The sequence below is a fragment of the Drosophila suzukii genome, chromosome 3 (genome assembly GCF_043229965.1).
Source record: "Drosophila suzukii chromosome 3, CBGP_Dsuzu_IsoJpt1.0, whole genome shotgun sequence".
NCBI lineage: Eukaryota > Metazoa > Arthropoda > Insecta > Diptera > Drosophilidae > Drosophila > Drosophila suzukii.
The window spans coordinates 80394667-80414930 of NC_092082.1; the positions used below are offsets into that span (position 1 = coordinate 80394667).

The following is a 20264-nucleotide window of genomic DNA, read 5'->3' on the forward strand; positions in this document are numbered from 1 at the left end:
CTTTTCTCTGTCCAGTGGCAAATTCAATTAAAAATTTTTGAAACTGCTCCACCTGCACGTGCGTGACGAGCTTCTGACGTCCAGCAATGATGGTCGGGAGCAGTAGCACCTGGCTATCCTGATATCCTGCCATCCGGCTGTTCCGGCGGTCCATTGGTAGGTCCTTTTGGTCCTTCAGTCCTTCGGTCCAGTGGTCCACTGGTCCACGGCTCCGTTGTCAGAGCCACTGTCAGGCGTTTCAATTTACTTTTATGTCTCGCAGCCTTATCGCGGCGCAAATTGAAATGAAATCTTGACACAATCAGCATGCCCCTGCCACCATGCCACCGGCAGCTCAGATTCCCACATACAATTAAGTTAAACGCTGACCATCAATTATGGGACAGGCTCTAAGGCAGCTGGGTGCAAAAGTTTGTGGCCCAAAAATATACATACACAAACAAATAGCCTAAGCGGTAAATAGGCAAGCAAAAACAAAAAAAAAACACCAGGGGAAAGCCTAGTCAAAGCTACAAAAAATTGTCAACTTATGCGAGAGTTCTTGCCCTTTCTCCCCCCAACTTTCCCGGATGTTTCGCTAAAGATGATATCAAAACTTTCCTCTGAGCTGCCCGCAAACAAAAGCCGTAGCACTGGCAAATGGTCTCGGAATCTCTCCCCCATTTATTTATATTAATATTTTTATCATTTTATGACGACTATACAAATGTGAAAGACGCCTTGGCCTGACCACCTTGAGCCGGGATTGCGGCCGAAAACTTTTTGGCCCCAACTTAAATTCACTTTATTTAGTCGTTGTGTTGAGCAACCGTATTAATCCGCTGCCAGAGCGCCATTTACATTTCATTTGTGCGTTCCGCCCTTAAATATGATAGAATAATGAATGTATAAATCAAGACGAAACTTTTGCAAGGCGGAACCTGGTGTGGTTAGTGTTTAGCATTTTATGTAATAAATCAATACAGAGGGATTTATGGGCTGGAGATTCTCGGGGTTGTTGTGCAAGGTCGTGTTAACTCTTTTCTGGGTGGGAATTATGAATATTGGTTAATAATATCAATATTAATAGTTAATACATTTTTGTTGGCTTGAAACAGTAAGTCAAAAGTGAAATGCTTATCAATAAAATATTAATTAATATTCAAATAATTGTGTTACATAAAGTTAGCTTTCAATAAATCATAAATAAGCATTAAAAAGTGTAAAAATCATGGGAAAATTAGCATAATAAATATATTTTTATTTATATTCCTAAACTACCAGCTTAAAAATGCAAATTTTCATATAAATGGAAACTTTTTTTGTATATATAATGTAGGAACTTGACTCTAGTTATCAATAAAATATATATTCATACAATTCTGCAAATCCCAGGTAAATTTAAGTGTTAGTTTTAAAAGAAGACTGGCATTAAGGGGTCTAAAATTCAAGGGGAAATTTGCATCAGCTGGCTTTCGTCTTCTCGGCTTTCCCTTCCTTTAAAAACCCCGCGGCAGCAGCTGTAAGTGCTTCGCTTTGCAGCTGTTCCAATTTTTAGTGTAAATAAGCCCGGCAGCAGCAGCCTTGTTTTTGCCCGCTGCTTGAGTTTTCCCAGCCACCCTTCCGCCCACCCATTTCCCACTCCCCCTTCCCCAACCACCTTCCACTTTCCACGCTTTCCCTCTTCGGAACACTTGTCAATATGAAAATGTTGCTGCTGGGCCGCTGATGTTGCCGGTGGCGCTGCTGTTGCTGTTGCAGTTGCCGTTGCCGTTGCCATTCGCCGTTGCTGTTGCATTTTTTCGCTCACCTGAATGTTTGTTCAGTCAGAAAGTTTTGATTTATTTACGGCGCAAGTTTTACATTTTACACGACACTCGCCTCCAATTACACGCCGCTGCCACTGGCACAGCCAGCAACCCTTCCAACTGAACTCATTTGCACATCAGCAACCCTCGGCTGCAGCCCTAAAAAAAGGAAAAAATGTGGGGGGAAAAAAGTAAAACTGAAATACTTTCCTTCAGATTTTAATCGCTCACGTGAGTCCTGCGAAGGTGTGTGTGTGTATGTGCAGTTGCTGTTTGTGTTTATACATATTTAGTCGCAGGATAATGTGTCGCCGAGTTGCTATCGCCGTTGCTGTTTTACTTTCTGCTGCTCATGTTGCTTTTGCTTTTTCATCATTGTCGTCACGACGAAGTTGGTCATTTGCATAATGCAGCAGATACAAAGATATTTAGGCAGCCATCAATTGAAGCCGAATTTCTGTAGTAGGTCAATGCTAATCAGGGCTTCTATAGAAAAATGAAAAGGTTTTGTCAGATATTTGGTACATTAAATTAACTTTTAGGAATTTGTGAAGGATTCCACCTTAAAAAATCGTTAATTGTTTTTTTTTATTACATTTTAAGTCTATATATATCAACGTTAAAGTGAATATAAGGCATACCTATATACATTTTTCATTAATTAATATGCTTTCCTATATTAAACCTTAATTTTAGGGCACATTTAAAGATTATAATTATGCGTACGACAAGGTTCTCTACTTCTCGCTCGCTTTGCCCCAAGTTTAACCCTTTCTTTGCTGAAGGTCTTGCACTGCCGAAGTTGCATGCAACGTAACCGATATCTGTTACACCATCGACGTCATTTCGTCCTGCAACGAGTGTTTGTGTTTGTGCCTGCCCCATGAATATGCAACGCAGAGTTTGCCTCGTTATTCCGCCATGTGAGATTGGTATGGGTATCCGTATCCGTTTCCGCTTTGCGGGAAATCGATCAGGAGGCCGCTTTGAGATACAGAAAAGAAGATTGTCGCTTTGGCCTCTCATCTCCAAGCTACAGTTGAACTTGCTTAACTCGACCAGTGGTCTGTAAGGCTTAAAGTCTAGCTTTCGACTCAGTTAATTTATTATTTTTATATTATCACTATTAAATGCCTTTAAAAGCCTCTTAGGATAATGAGAGTATTTATATGATAAAAGTATCCTCTTAGGATAGTTAATAAAAATAGAAACCGTGAGAATCAAATGAATATAAGTCTTAGAATTTATTTAAGCGGATGTTCGACTTATGGAACTTTGAGCTTGGGAAGTCGTCTGAAGTGACCTTGAAGAGTTGCGGCCTCTTTCCCCCTTGCCTGACCAAAAACCAGAGCCATTTGAGCGACTCAGACCCATCTTGGCCACTTTTCCCTCCACATGGCCGCAAAATGCTGCCCAGACGTCTTTGGGCCCAACGTCTTTGGAGGTCTGCGTCTAATACGCTTTCGGCGCAGAGTAACAGTTGCTAAAATGTTTTCCATTGTTTTCACGCTCAACAAAAGGCAGACAATTAGTTTTCTTAAACGACAAATCAAGTAGAAATTAAGTGGTGGCGGGCAAGGGCAAAAGCAGCCGCAACGAGCTGAGTGCTGCGGGTGGTTTGGGTGGGTGAATGGGTGTTTGAATGGGTGGCTGAACGGGTGGTTTTGGGTGTACGGGGAGTGAAAACAAAACAAAAGTGGATTATTGGCTCTCGAGCGCATAAACAATAGCATGTGGGCCAGTGTGTGTGTGTGGGTATGGGCCTTTGTTTGTTTGCCTAGTGTAAAGCGTTTAAGAACACTCCACTCATGACTCGGGGTCTTTTGCATAATGAGTACGGAGGCGCTAATCTGTAATTCAAAACCGCTGTTAGAATCAAACCTTGCTAAGAAAAATGATAAGCCAGATTAACAGAACAAGTCTAAAGCCTTTCGTATAACAGTGAGATATCCCATAATATCTGGTAAAAGTAGGGAAATATATCATAGGAAAAACACAAAGAAAATCCTGGAAAAACCCACAGCCAGGACAGCAACCTTTTCGAAATTCCACTTGCGCATGCCTGAGAGAGAATTTTCCTGCCAGGACTTCGGTTATCGTTCGGGAGTTTTCCTTATGGCCAACACGACTGCTAAACAGTCGGCAAGGATGAAAGGATTTCGGAGCGGCAGCGACGCCGGCAGAATAACGGTAAACGACCGGAGCGGTACGATGTGTTGACTATTTGTGAGGCGGACGAAGGCGCTTCGCTTTCAGTTTGAATTGTGTCCTCGTTAAGAAAGGATATTCGTTACATTGTTGTTAAGTTGTTATTATAATTTCACAAACAAACCAACCAACCAACCAAAAGCAAACCGAAAGCCAACTGCTCGCTAAAGAGAATTCAAAATAAAAACCGAAAAGTAAGAAAAAGCGAAAAAAAAGGAAAACCAGAAATCGACGAAGTGAAATAAACGAAAGCCGAACAAACGAAAAACTAACCAAGAACTCAATTATGATAAAAAAATAATTTAAACAAAAATAATAAATATTAAAAACTTGGAGAAAAAATGAAAAGAAATATTCATAAATCAGTTATATATTTATTTTGAAACAAGTTGTTTTAAGTTCTTATGCCTTTTTTAGTGCTGACTGCTTAAGTGTTTCGAAAACGTTTTTTTTATTTAGTTAAAAAGTGTTACTGGGTTTTCAAAAAGACTTTTGTTGCATAAACTTGCCAAGTGTTTCGTATAGAAATATAAGTGCTTAGAAATATGAGTGATATGGTTTTATTTAAGATTTTTGAATTTTTCCAAAAATCATTTCTAAGATTTTTCTAGAAAATCGATTTGAGTGGCGAATTTTTTGATAACGCTTAACCCCTTTCGGGTTCCTTGGCTCCGTTGTCACCCAGGCAAGCATCGATTTTGGCCATATTTACATAGCCAGAGCCACAACGCTTTTTGCGTGCATGTATTTTGTTGTGCCTGTTGTGTTTTTGGCCATATCCACATTATGTACAACTACGGGCGTCTGGCACTTCGGCTTGTGGGCCACATAAACCGACAACGAGCAGCCAATAAATGCTGCCTGCCGACTGGGTTCTTCCTATATAAAAAGGACACTGCAGCTGTGTGTGATTCATGCTCTCGTCCTCCGGCAAACACACATACACTTTATCGTGCAAAAAAGGGAATGCTGGGTGCCGTATGTATTTTGTATTTTTGGTGTGGCCCCTGCACTCGTCCTGGTTTCTTTTTTTCCGTCTGTTTTTTTTTTTTGCCCGCGAGTGCTTCCGTGTGTCCTGGGCTCTCGAAATAAACATAAAAATATAAGTTTATATTTATATTTATACATAGCATTTGTCTGTCCGTCCGTCTCCGTGGGCGAGATATAAAAACCGGAAGCGTCTGATCCTGACACTTGCCAACACTTGGGGCGTACAGGGTGTCAGGAAAGAAAAGGACTTTGGGCCCACAGCATGCTTCCACAGCAAAAGCACGGCCACATCTTTCGGGGTCTGTCGTAAAAGTAAAGCCCCAGCTCGGTTTCTTGTGCGTGGTATTTTTTTTTTTGTTTGGCACTTGTATTCCGCTGCTTTTATTATTATTGTTATAATTTTTTTCGCCGCTGAGCTGTCTGTTTCTGCTTTTGGCACTTAGACATTGCGTTACGCGCATAACTTTTTATTTTTTGTTGGCTCATGTTTCTGCGCTTTGTATGCGTATGCCAGCAAGCACACAAATCGTAAAATATTAAATTTAATTTTTCAAATGATGTGTGAATGGCTTAGTCTTGATATATGATAATGGTTGTGCGTGGCATCCATAAAACCGAGGCGAGTCGTCAGTTTTATTTACTCTTCTTATGGTTCGAAGCACTTTGATCACACTAGCAGGACAGCCAGCAAAAGTTAATTATCCTTGTTTTGTTTGTTTATACTCATGATTTTCAGCTTGTGGTATATGTTTGTTGTTGAGCTTAAACCACAATTTGTGTTTTAATATTTCCATAGAAAGAGATAACCAAAAGGAATCCACTTGCCTTGAGTGCTGGGGATTCTGTCTGGGAACATAATTCAAAAAACCAAATGAACTTTTCGAAAACAAATTTCATTGGTCTGTGATAAGTGAAGGTCAAGCAAAGAGGAAATTTTTTATGAAAACTAAAAAAACAAACGAACCACAAACAACACGCAGCGGAACCAAACGGCAAGGAAAACCACAAAAAAGGCAGAATTTTCCAAATTAGCAAAATTGTAGAAATTATTTAATGCATCAAATCGTTTGACCAAACAACAAGCAGCAGCAGCAACTGTGCGGTTTCACACAAAAAGGCGGCCATTCAAAAACCAAAAAATAAAAAACAAAATATAAAAAAACCAAAAACCTAGCCAAATTATAACACAATTTATTTATATCATCAACTGCAAGGCGGCAGGCACTTCATTAAGCATCAAAGCGAGCTGCGTCCAACCGCAGAACGTGCAAATTGCGCACCGCAACAGCAGCAGCAGCAGCAGCACCACCGCCCCCGGAGCCACCACTGCACCACTGCAACACGACAGCCGTAAAATGTTGGCCATGCCCACGCTGATGATGCCAGCCACCGCCCAGATGACGCTCAGCGCCGCCCACGGAAAGCCCTACGAGACAAAGCTGCTGGCCATCCACCAGACGCACCTGCAGCAGCAGCAGCAGCAACAGGCGCCCGCCCCCCAGCAGCAGCAACAGCAGCAGCAGTCGCAGTTGCAACAGGCCCCCAACGGCAAGCAGCAGCCGCAGCAGATGACCATTGTCACCACGCAGCAGCAGCAGCAACAGCAGCAGCACCCCCAGTCGCAGTCGCCGCATCAGCAGCAGCAGTCGCAGCAGCAGGCCGCAGCAGCAGCCGCCGCTGCCGCCGCAGCCGCCCACCATCAGCAGCAGCAGGCGGTGGCCGCCGCCGTCTGCGCCGCCCAGCAGCAGGCGGTGGTGGTGCAGCAGCAGCAGCAGTACCAGATCCACTCGCAGCAGCAGTCGCCGCAGCAGCAGGTGCTCTGCATCTCGCCCAAGCAGGGTAAGCCCAAGAACCAGAGAGCTATATATATTATCCAAAATATATAAAATCAATCTTCACGGTGAAAAAACTTAACTCATTCTGAAGGAATTTTTAACTCCATGTATATTTTAAATATATCTGAAATAAAGTCTAATTTTCAAAAAGAAAAGTCTTAAGTTCTTCTAAAAGACTTTTTCATTCAAAGTTGAGATATATTTATTGTCTTAGAGAATTTGTAAATCTATATATAGTTACACAATATATATATCTTTAATGGAGATAGACGTTAGCTCCCTCTGAATAATATTTCCTTTTGATCCCAATTAGAGAATTTCAAAACCAAATATTATATTCATGGTAAAGGTATCTTAATCTTCCTATTGAGATATAACTTTTGATTAATTATACCAAGGCATAATGAAGACATTTTATGAGGCTTCCAAACAACTGAACAATTAACTTCGATATAATTAATGATCTAGTTATATTTATATACAACATACTTACTTATATATTCTGCTATTCTAACTGGTGGCTTAAGTACTTAAAGGTTCCCATAACAAATGTTATTTTTTAATGATTTTTACACTGAAAGAAACCTACTTTATAGACAGACGAGGCTAACAGGGTTCCATAAACATAACATTACTCACGGGGTCAGAGATCATTTATGTTCTAGTAAATATTATTTCCCAACCCCTTTTGACTTTTAGGAACCTCTCCCATCAAATTCCTAATTCCCACATTAGCGCTTGCTGTGCGTAATTGTCATAATCGATATGTTGATGGGCCGGCTAATAAATTCGTTTCCCGAAACTGGGAAACTCCTTTGACGATTCCCTGATGGATGAACGACGTAGGTCCCCATTGAGGTGTGGGCCCTGCCTATTTGTTTACGAGGACCTCCAACACTTTGGGCACTTATCGATTGGCTTTTATTGCCTGCCTACGCCTATGGCCTATGTATTCTTAGTCCCAGTTCAGTCCCAGTCCGAGTCGCAGGTCCTTACAAATTTCACGAGTTTTACGACCAGCTCGAGCAGTTCAAGTAATGCTTTTTATGGTTTCGTCGTAAAAGTCGGCCAAGCCTCTAATAGCTGTCTAATGTTATTTGGCCTCAGAACGAGGCCCGCGTGTTTGTCAAAGTTTACGTTTTCACTTAGCCCCTGAATATAAAGAAAAGTACGGAAACACACAGACACCTATCCGATCCTATCCGTATCACAATTATAGGTGCAAAGGTGTCCGCCTTTGTTGCTCCCTGCTAAATCAAATAGAAATCAATTTGAAATTATTGACAATTTCCACAGTGGCATTGGCTCAGTCAATCGACTCGATTCGATTTTGATTTCGACTCCCTGATTCAACGATTTTGTCATAGTTGGCATTCTGACTAAACGAAAGGCAAACAAAAATACCATACCATACTCGTAGGAAAAGCAAACAGACGACGTGGGCGGAAGAGTAAATACCAGGGAAAGGAGGCGTGGCCCTTCAGTCTGTCTGCTGTTGTTTTTTCCTTTTTTTTCCATTCGACTTAGACTTCGAGTGAAAAGTGCAAGACGAGACGAGGCAGTAAAGTGCAGCGGACAACGCGGCGTATACGTAACATTTAAACGCACGTCCACACTTGACCAGCTTTTCCAAGACAGGGAATTGAAAATCGAACTGGAGAACTGTGGAGCTGGAGAAAGAAAAGTTTCTTCTTTCGCCAAGTTTGCTGCCGTTGCTTTGCGGCAAATTTGTTTTTAAATTTGCCGAGTGTCTGCTGAAATTCTCAATTGAATTCGTTGTAAGATGCAGAAACAAATTGCCAAAAGCGAACGACACAAGAATGTGCTAGTTGAGAGTTGAAAGTTGTGAGCAAACAGACAAAGGCAGCGTTGAATTTGGCTTATAAAGTGGCTCCCCTTTTTGTCTGAGTGTCGCAACCGGCAAATGTCGTCCTTTGTTAAGGACACTAAGGACGTTGACTGATGCGTTGGCACAGCTGCCAAGTAGCCCCCGCCATTGTTGTCCGCCCACCTTCTCGGTTTTTTTTTTCGGGGCTTGGTTGGGCCAACTTTAAACAGGTGATCGATTTTCCTCTTTGTCACTTTGGCGCTTCGTTTCGCCAAACGAAAATTTAATAAAATGTGGCGGGTCGAATTTAATCCGCTTGCAGGCGGCTTGCGACACCTATCATATATTAAATATGGCATATTTAAATTATAAAATAAATAAAATAAAGTGAAATAAAATTGAGCGCGTAGAGCTGGCAGATTATGGCTGATTTTGAAGACCATTTAGCTGCTCTCATAATGGAAATTATTTATATTATTTTTATTTGTGCAGGCTCTACCCCGATTTGCATATTTATTTTATAGCCATAGTTTTTTCCCCGCCACACACAATGCAATTGAATAAATAAGCATATTAAATGTTTGCCAAATGGCAACATAATTGTACATATAACTACAGTTGAAATTAGGGAATTTACAGAAAAAGACCTTTGAATATATTGGGAAACACTATAAATTCCGCTGGAGAAGCCATTAAGAGCCCTGTAATTAGGCTGATGAATTCAGAGCTGCGGTTCGTGGGGGAAAATCACCCCTGAATATGGGGAAAATAAATTCAGTTCGGCGTCTGCTGCTGAGTTAATGCATTTTCCGCTTCCATAAGCAGACACAAAGACCGATTCGTGTGCGAATGTTGGAAGTCCTTCGGCAGCTCCTACTGCTCCATCCTAATGATAATGATGATGATGATGACGATTATTATTGGCAGGCAGTGTGCATTGCATGCCGAGTGCATTTTGTCAACCTGCTAACTCATCGCCCATTATCGTCATTATTGTGGCCGTTAAGTACGTTTGCCGCCATTATCCTTGGCTGGTCCGTCGTCTATCCTCCAACGTTTATCCTTCCCCCGGTCCTCCCTGCAGTTATTATGTTTTAAATATGCCAGCAGCGTGCTACGTATATCTTGGGCATTTTTTCTGCCAGAATGCCTCGACGATGCAGCTGCTCAATGGTTTTTAAAATTGAAAACTATATATCAATTGTGCCTAGGCCAGGGGGATAGTTTGTCGGCTGACTGGCTGGCTGGCTGGCAGTCTGGACCGGAGGCATCGGCATCGGCATCTCCTTTGTCTGGCTGATGTTTTCCCGCTTTTCCGCTTTTCCGTTCCGCCGAGGGCTACGGCTCTCTCCTTATGGGCTTTCATTTATTTGCTATTAACCTGTCATTGTTCATTTTTATTATTGTGCGGTTTTTATGCTCGCTTTTTGCGCTTTGTCCTTGCCATTTGTTGTTGCAATCGTGTCTCGCGGCATTTTCCCCAGCTCGCATGTGTGTGTGTGTGTGTGTTTGCAATAAATTGTTATTATCGCCCCGTTGCAGCATGTCGTCGTTGTCCTTTTGGAAGGACTTCGCCTTGTCCTCCGCAGACCATGCAAAAGATTTATAACTTTTATTATTATTGAAGCTTATTTGCCGCTTTATCTGGACGGTCCCCTCCTCCAGGACATTGGTTCACAGCTCAGCCATAGTTTACGACTGGAAAATCAATCATACGCCATGTTTGACGCCGAGTCAAGCCATCGGAGCATCACCTGCCTGCCAGTTGGGATTCCTGGAGTTGGGGTATCCTTTGTTTCCCCGGGTTGTCAACGTCGTTTTGTATTAATTTTTCACCGCCACCCGACACTCATTGATGTTGGCTGTCATTAATGTCTTTGCCCTGCTGTCCATTGACTGTCCACTTTGGCAGCGACTTTGTCTGGCTGCAAGGCAGGTGCAGGAATGCAGCAAAGAATCCCCGAAGGATGCACTGGGAGAAATAAAGTTTTTGAAATGTTAAAATTTATTTGAAAATGCTTTTGATCAATCAATCTGAAATGTATTTAATGTTCTGAAGAATTCGCATTCTCATTTTGTTTGAGATTTCATGCATAGCTTTCTATAGTTAAAACAAAACATGCATTATCATTGGCCTCTTGCTCTAAAGAATTCGCGGTCTTATTATGTTGAAGAAATCATGTAGGGTTTTAAGTGGTTAAAACAAAGAAATATGTTATCATGGACTGTATGATTCAGGACTTTAGGACTTATGCATATGCTTAGATTATTTTTTCCCCGTGTGACAGCATATACAATACAATATATGGCATCCCATATACCAAAGAATGGGGCACACCCCTTACGGGCTGGTCACTTAATTCAGTAGGAGGCGCAAGTGGGCTATGGATTAGTATGCCAAGTGACGTCCAGCGGCTGATGCCTTGTTATTAAGTGGACGCTGCAGTTCCTCCTCCAGTTCCGCTCCTCCACTTTTCAACCCCTTTTTGGACAGAGGGAAAACTTTTTACAAACGTCACTTCTGGCCAGAGGACGCCCTGGCATTCCGCCTGATTTTCCCCGTTTTCTCCTCCAGCTCCTTTCTCGGCCTTCTTTTGTTTTTGTTTTTTTGCTAAATGCCAGCAAACAACAAAAGCAGCATAAGGCAGTTTGGACAGCCGGGATGAGCATACAACTACGTAGCTAATACTTTAGCAGCCGGATTAGGTTCAATTGGAGCGGGCAGAGGGATAAAGGGGAAAACGGGGCGTAAAAAGAGAGACATCCTGGCTGGATGGAAAAAAATCTCAAGCCCACACACAGACACACATGCAGCAAGGACGGCAAGAGAAAAGGACCAAGGAATAAAAACTGTTGTAGCAGGCATTAAAGTTTAAACGTTGGTAAATTCCTACAGCTTCCGCTTTGTTGGACTTCATGACAGTCACTGCGGGGACAATGGACCGCTTGACTCGACAAGGCCAGGTGGGGGTGCGGGGGTTGGACAGGACCTCCTGAGGTCCTGTGGTCCAGCCAGGTGCGTTGGTGTGCGTGATGGGTGCAAATGAAAGGACGATTATAAAAATCGATCAAGTTGCCTTTAAGGCAAAATATAGTGTTACAACTTTGTCATCTAGGCTGGGAACAACTAGGATTAGAATGATTTTCAGTTTGTTTGTTTAATTCTTCATAAACTGATTTATTTCTTACAGGTTTTTGAAGGGATCCCTTGGTTTTCAGAGCTTTTTAAGGACCCCTTATATCTTTATTTTCACACCGTATCGTGTCGGCTAAAATGGACATAAAACGTGAATACTTTCCCCCAGAAGCGCTGAGGTTGCAGATAAAAATATTTGGCGGGGCATCATAACACGCACATGCACTTGGACATTTGATGGCAGCATTGTGCTTGTTATCCTGCGGGCACACAGTATACACATCCACTTTCACAATCGTCAATCATGATCAATGTTTTATACGTGTACACATATACAGCATTTTAAATGTCAGCCAGACTCACATGCAAATGTCTGGTCCTCTTCCTGTGGAAAAATCGATGCCACTGAGCCGTTCCGTCTGGCAGCGGCTTTAAAGTCCGCCTGGACAGGGGTGGAGGTCAGGCAGGGGGTTAGCAGGGGGTCAGCAGCTGGGCAGCCATTTTGCCTTTGCCTTTGTCTTTGGCGCCTGTTTGGAGGCTGTCGCAGCCACAGCAACTGGACGCAGAAACAGGCCATGTCCGTGGCACCGGGCACAATGCAGCAGTCAACGCATTTGACAATGTCAGCCGGGTGGCTTAAAGGGGCTTTCTCAGGGGAACTCCGGAACCCAATGGTTGGTTCAAATCAAGCTGAAATTTCCAGGGAAATTTATATCAGCCTTTAAAGTTCTTTTATCTGAAAAGCCAAGATTTTAAGTCATTTTTTATCATTGAAGAATACAACAACTAGTTTAATTTAAATTTATAAATTATCTAGAGAACTTCATTTGAAGTGAACTGTATAATTTCATATTTTAATAAGCACATTAAATGTAATAATCCATAAATTTATACCTCAATTTTAATAACTTCCAGTAAATTAAGCTAATATTGATTGAAACTTGAATTCATAAAATTAATTAATATTGGATAAGGACCGAAAACCACCTTCGATACCCCTTTCGAAATACCTCCAACCACTGCCCTGTTTGCTTTGGCCGCTGCTTGTGTTGGCCATGCGATGGTGCTATCTTGGTCATCCTCCGGCCATGACCATCGTCAACAGGATCCTCCTCGAATGACTAACAGCAGCTGCGGTGCCTGGCGTCGACGGAGGCAGAGCCCCGGCAGCAGCAGAGGCAGCAACCGCACAAAAAGCCACAAAGCCACATCCGTCTGTGCGCCGCTTGGGTCGCTCGCTACTCGCTGCTCTTGGGTCGTGGCCTGTCCTGGCCTTTTGTTCTCCAGCTGCCGCGTGACCAGCCAAACAAGCAGCACCACCCCCTGAGAGCCACCCCAGCATCACCCACCACCCACTGCTCCTCCACGCTCCCCTGACTTTTGTAGCATCCGCGACACTTCCCCCTTTCGCTGATTTGTATATTTCGTGGCAGCATAATTTATTGATTGAGTGTTTGGCCAGTCCACAGCAACCACCGAATGGTTCGTCCTTTCCCCAACCACCCATGACCCAACACCACCTTGAACCACCACCCCCCCCATTCACCCCATTCACCCATTCACCCCTTCTCACTTCCAATTCCGACTTTCAATTGTCATTGCGAATATTTCAGCTCGTTCTTTTTGCAGCGTTTTGTTTTGCTGGCCCTGCCGGTTTGATTTTGTCAGCTACGCTTTGTTGCGCTTTTCGCCAGCTCTGTCTGTCCCGCTTTTCCTGATTTTCCACGCTTTTCCCCATCTATCTCTCCCTTCCCGTTAACTGTGTTTTTGCATCCAAACTAACACCAACCGCCGATCCACCGACTCCGCTGAAAATTTAAATTGGTTTGTTTTGTACTGCGGCGGCTTCTGGTGTACTGTAAAAAATAATCTATATTTTTAGCTCTTAAAATAATTAATGGTTTAATTAAAAATAAATGGGATCCTGCTTTAAATCGTTTTCCTTTTCTTTGAAACATATTTTTTTACTTGTTAAAAATATTATATTCTAAAAATTTGAAAAAAATTAAAAATAAATATTTTAAACTAGATTATTCAGTGTTAAACGGAATGTTTAGCTTATCAAATATAAATTTTCGATTTCAACAGATTATAAAAATTACAAAAATTAAAAATTATGATACTTGTAATATTATTTCTGAAAAGACCAGCTTTTTTCCAGTGTTCTATTGCTTCTGTTTCCAGCAGCGCTGCCATAAAATTGCAAATTGCAATTCGTTGGCAGGTCTTGGTCTTTTTCCACTTTTCCCCCGACTTTTCTGCTTTTTCGCCCCGCCCTTCCCCCACTCAAGATGTCTGGCAGACATCAGCGTCATGTTGCGCATCGTTGACAAAGTTACGAGAAACTGTGGTAAATTTTATTTGAATTTCCAATGCATCTGCTGCCGCTTTTCTCGTAACCCCAACCCCAGTAACCAGCTGCTCGTTGCGGTTGGCAAGCGTTGATGAATGGAATGCAGTTAACACCCGAAAAGCAGGGAGCTCTTCCTTTGATTTTTCCCCTTCTCACTCTTTACAACTCCCCCACTGTTCCGTATTTTAGCCACCAATTAATCATGGCCCTGGGCAATCACTTTCTGCTTCATTAATGATCGCAGCCAGCCGCAAAAGATAAGCCCTGGCAGAGCAATTTTTAATCATAATGGGATCTCGGCTCCCGAGACCCCCCTCCCCCACCAGTGCCATGTCAAACTTGTTGAGGCCGCCTCGAGGATGCGGGCTTCATTGGTGGCATCCCAGGGCCAAGACAAAGACAACATGTCGAACGAGGGGCCAAATCGTGTGAGGTGGCACGCTTTAATGATAACAATAAAACAGCTCACACAGCGCGAGCAGGCATCAATGTCACACATGTGGAAAAGCCGGGAAAGCGGGAGGAAAAGCGGGAGAAAAGCACCAGCACAACTTTCAACTTTCGCCAGGCAGAGGGCAACGAAAATAAAAGCATGAGGGTGTTTTTTTGAGAAATTGCGACAGCGAGGAGCATCAGAAGCAGCTTCTGCGTTAAATCAAAAAATTATATAGTCATATAGTCGGGTGCACACATGCTTGGTATGCTCGGTATTTAGGTGCGGGTCCTCTCCAGAGTGATAAAGGCGATAAGGATGGCAAGGAAAAAGCCACGGCTGGCAAAAATTAATTTATAATAGGCATCCTTTATGAGATGACAAGGCTGCTGAGTAAGATAATGGCATCAAAAGGCGTAGCTCGTCGGGATTTGTGGTCCCAAACCGGTTGTCGGTCGGTTGCCTGTTTGGCAAATAACGAAATTACTTAACGCCGGCGAACGATGAAAGCTCGGGGAAAATGGGATGAAGCTTGTAAGCTGTTGCTAATAAATATTTAAAAATGTTTGTGGGTGGGTAAAATGGGAAAATGTGATTTTTAGCAGAGCAGAGTAAAAACATTCCCCTTGTGAGCTGGCAATTAATTATGCAAGACGAGTTGGTGGCAAATGACATGGTCAAAAGGCGGGTCAATGAACCCCTAGAAGGTCCTTCATTTCGTACACCCAATTTGGGTTTTATACCTGTCTCGTCTATCGCCATCTCTTCGGCCTATCCAGCCATTAACCATCGACATTAACTCACTCGAGCTGCACAAACACCATGGATCCCTGGATCCAAACTGATACGAGGCAAGCGCAATAAAACGTATTTTATGAGCAAATTATGTTTATTAGTGCGTCACAATGTCAACATTATGCACGACAAAATACGTATTAAAAAGCACGTATAAAAAATGAAATATGAAGCCTCGCACAGAGGGTCATAAAAGCAAGGCTTTTTTGGCAGCCAATTTCGAGAGTAAGGTAATTCTAGAGCCCAGGCTCAAAAGGACCGCAAGCCTTAAAGCAGAGTGTTGGTCAAAGGGCGGCAAAGGCCAAAGGGCAGAGGGCAAAAAAATGAAATAAGGACGAGATGCAGGACTGCAGGCATTGTAATGCGGCCTTGTACGCTGTCTACATTGTGGCAGCAGATATAATTCGATTTGCAAGCTATCCCCATACCGCACAAGCACACGATTCGAATATGAAAATGAAAATCATCGTAAAATTTCTGGAGGAGTAAAAAATGGGTTCACTGAAAGTATTTTTGAAAGCTTTTAACCCGAAATAGAAAAGATATAAAGATACTTGTTAAGGAGACAAAAATATTTATAGAAAAATATTTATAGAGCAAATCTAGGGATAAATATTTTAATAGATAAGATTGGATAAATATTTTTGTATAAGGATTTATGAATTAATATAATTATTTGAATTTTTTAGTGAGATACAAAATTTAAAATTGTGAATTACATTTTTTTATGGGTATTAAGCCGACCAAAAGATACCTTAGGCTTGAAAATTTTTGATAAATGTAAAATTTCGTAGTTTCCCCTGATTTTTCTACGTGTAAGCGGCCAGAGTTGAAGCCAACGAACCGGACAACAACAAGCAAATTACAACAATGGCCGGGCAACATTGTTGCATCACAGAACGCGCCGCGATGCATGCTAAAAGTAATGCACAATGACAAACGCTCGCCCTGAACCACCGCCACCACCAGTGCCACCACCACCACCACCATTTCACCACCGAATCCGGCTAAAACCCCCGGGGGCGAGTGCCACAAAGACTGGGCCAGCATATAAAAATAGTGGCTGGAAGGAGGAGGAGCGAGCGACAGGAGGCGGTTGCCTTTGCCTTTGCGATTGCGATTGCTGTTGCAGCCCACGCAGGATGGCCAACGCGCATGACGCGCTCCTCCAACCGCCGCAAACTCACTGGCTGTTCCGCTGACCCACCGCCCCCACCTTAGCCCACCGGGTGCCACCCAACCACCCATCCACCCACCAGCGGAAGCTGACGAAATGTTGCCGATGAGCATTGCTAACGATGTGGGCAAGAACAACACAACGCCTACGAGGACGAAGCGATGACGAGGACAAAGCCAGGACGAAGTCGGCAGCAACAAAATTGCAGCTAGCCACTTTCTTCTTCCTGGGCGGGAATTGCATTATCTGCTCGTGTGTGTTTGTGTGTGTGTTTGTTGCGTTTTTATTTGCCGTCTGTGTCTGTGTATCTGTGTGTCTATGGCTTTGTTGCTATTTTCTATTTTCCAGCTTCGGCTGGCCATATTTCCCACCCACTTTTTGTTTTTGGCCCACTCGTCGCTCGTCGTCGGCGGTTGGGCGTAAAACTTTTAAATTAGAAATTTTTGTTAGTTGCAGAAATCGAGGGTGGAAGGGGTGGAAAAGTGAAGTGTTGGGACGCCAGCACTCAATAGTTTTTTACACTTTGTTAGTCGGTTAGTTTTTTGTTGCGCAGTTGTTGTTCATTTTTTTTTTTTTGTTTCTGTCCGCTGCATTGTGGTTTCCATTGCCACTCGCCAGTTGCTATTAATTTTTAATTTTTTCTTTCGGCTTTGCCCTTGTATTCCCCGCATTTTTTTTCCCTGGCAGACATCAAAGTTTTAATGCAATTTGGGCTGGGGGTGTTGAATATAAGTAGCAGCCTGAATGATTTGTAAACAATCCCAGGGCTTATGCGAAATTGATGAATTTTATTTCATTCTATTACCCCTTTTCTGCGCTCACAAGAAAAAACCCATTAACATTGTGTGTGCCCACAAAAGTAGGCAATACTTTTCTTTGGCTTTATGCCTTTGTGCACCGCACCCCAAAACTTGTTATTACCCATTTGGCCAGGTCTGTGAGGTTAACAAAAGATGAGGTGATTGAAATTTGGCCACACAAAAGGGAAAAAAGGCACAGAGAAGCCAGAGATAATTTCAGCAATAGGCGTCACCTAATGGCATTCCGCAAATTGTTTGTTGAATTCGGAGGGCGAGGGCAAACGCCTGTCAAAACGGCTGAGATTCAGGACTTCGGGACTTACTTCCCTGCCTGCCTGGCAGTCGCATAAAAAAAAGGTTGTCATGCTGCCAAGAAGCGGCGAAGACGATGACAAAAAACAACAACTTAATACCCAGCTGATGCCTATTAAGCACAGCATTTGTTGCACCCCCACCACCCACAAAGCACCCATTTCCAATCCCACCCACTGAGCAGCACTGCGTGTGTCTTTCCCTGATTTTGTGGCTGTGATATTTTCATTTGCTTGATTTGTTTTGGCATAATTCTGCCATCTTCTCCGGCTTTCCTTTTTTTTTGCGTTCGTCTGGGCCTTGGTAAATTATTGGGAATTTGGTTGTGGTTGTGGAACTCACATCGTTTGGGTATTGGCAAACCGCAAATCAGCAGTTTCTGTTTTTTTTCTCTTTGTTTAGCCTGTGCCTCCCTTTTGGCTCGCATTAAGCATTCGCCAGCTCCACTAATTTGGCCATGCCAAGTGACGATGCACACGTAGCAGCAATAATTTCGGCTAATTGCTCTCTGAACAGCAATTTAAATGCGAAATGAATTCAGTTGGGGGGAGGCCACAGCCGCACGCCCACAAAAGAGGGCTAGAAAATAGTTTCATTCGTAGCTTCTGCTACTGCAGTTGTAATAAAATTACGCATACGCTGCGTACGCCCACTGGCCACTGCTGGCTATCTGCACATATTAAAAACGAGTTTGCCGGACTAGACCGACCCGCATTTCGCAACAACTGGCTTTGTGGGAATCTGTCTCGTCTAGTCATACATACATGTCGAGTATGACTTTCATTGCAATTCATATCTGAGGAGCAGACATCGCTCGGAAAATGGCAGAAATTAAATTCGTCTCTCGACTGACAAATGTCCCCCGAGTGGGCAAAACCAGAAAAGTACTTGACGATACGTAAAAGTCAAGTCAAATTGCAGGGGACTCGCCATCGCCATACCCATACCCATACCCATACCCATTCCCTTTTTCATAAGTCAGCTTGTAATGTTGTTAAGCATCCAAAGATACTGTCACTGTAGTGGCCACAGAATTGAGAAAATGGAGGGTGACGGGTGACTAGGATCCTGTGGGCAGGACTCTTCTGGCTCTGTATCTGCAGCTTTGTATCTTTAGTGCTGCCGGCGGAGTCGGCAACTTCAACTTGGTCCGGGTTTTTGCTGCTGGTCTGGCTGGCTTCTGGCCTGGGTGGTGGCTGAAGAGCAGCTGATGTTGATGATGATACACACTCAAGTGCGCTTTGGGTACAGCAGTTGAGTAAATACACAAACAGGACCCCCCACACACACGCACACACACTCTGGTTGGGTAAGGAAAGGACTGCCACACACACACACACACTGGCACACTGATACACACCATATGCGCAATATGGCGAATTTGACGTTGACTTTGGCGCTGTTGCCGCTTTTACTTATTTATGCCAATTTTTGGCCTGCGTGTGCGAGTGTGCGAGTGTGCCTCCTGGATTGTGGCTCGTTTGTTATTGTTGATTTTCGGCTGGCTTTGCTTCTATTTAAGCATTTAAAGCAAGATGCTACGTGAGCTGAATGCAGAGCCTTGAATGCCTCCCACTTACACTGCAAAAAGGAACTACAGATTAAGGCATTCATTAGGCAGTCAAAACTTAAAGAGATCATTTCGTGTTTTTTAAAGGCATAAATTCCGTTATAAGCAGTTAACAAGATTTTATATTATATATTAATGTAAATTGCTTATATACCCATATATTCTATACTCATCTCCTTCACAGAGTTTTATAGATCACAAGCATATACAAAATATTTGGTATCAAAGATATTACATTTACTTTAATATTCATTGAATATATTAATACATAATTTATACGATTTGTATATTTATCTCATTTTACGATCGTTACTGGCTTGATAAAGTAACCCCCCTTATTAGCCAACATGACATGACCCATTCCTGACTGGAATATGTGGGCTTTTTAAATTCCAACCCTTAACCCACTGACTCCCCGGGGACATTAAAGACCATCTAAACCATACCAAACGAGAGCAAACCAACGAACCAAGCAGCCGGCACAAATTTAACCAACTGAAGCCACTTGGGAATCGCTCTGACATCGCTCCCGCATTGGTTTTATTTCATTAGTTCTGCGCCAATTTAAATATTTAACGAACATTGCGAGTTGATAGCATTTGCCGGCAGCTTTAAATTGACAAAAGCGAAACATGGAGAGAAAATTCGAAAAATGGAAAAAAAGAATATATAGAAGTGGGCAAATGAACGCGACTGTGGCATAGATTAAATTTCCGCTCTTATGAATGCGCGTAGCTAATAGAAACGGTGGTTCTGGGTGGTTGGGCGGTGGGGTGGTCTCTTTTTTGGGGGCCGCAACAGCACGGGAGCTGCATATATTTTGAGTTAGGTCCCTGCTGATGCCGCACATCCGTGGTCCCCGGTCGGCGCTCGTCAGTTTCAAATGTCCGAAAAAAGAAATCCAATTTGCCCGGCGCTCGCTGGCGTTGCCAATGCCCCATGGACATGCGTTAATAAAAAAAGCGAGAGAAAAAAGTCGGGCCAAAACAACGTCGGCACAAAAAACTGGCCAACTGGCGACGGCTGCAGCCGGCCATCCA

The 20264-nt window shown here is 43.0% G+C and overlaps 1 protein-coding gene across 6 annotated transcripts in view; it reads left to right on the forward strand.

The window, feature by feature from the left end:
* Positions 1–20264, forward strand: part of trv (trivet) — a 65778-nt gene that overhangs the window by 20896 nt on the left and 24618 nt on the right. For 2 of the 6 annotated variants that reach the window (XM_070997087.1, XM_036817627.3), the window contains exons 1-2: positions 4035–4189; positions 5782–6824. The exons of 3 other annotated variants lie outside the window; for them this stretch is intronic. In XM_070997087.1, the coding sequence (XP_070853188.1) occupies positions 6341–6824 (484 nt within the window). In that variant the 5' untranslated portion in view covers positions 4035–4189; positions 5782–6340. Of the gene's footprint in view, positions 1–4034; positions 4190–5781; positions 6825–20264 lie in introns of those variants that run through there. One more of the 6 variants, XM_065865614.2, reaches the window with a different exon arrangement.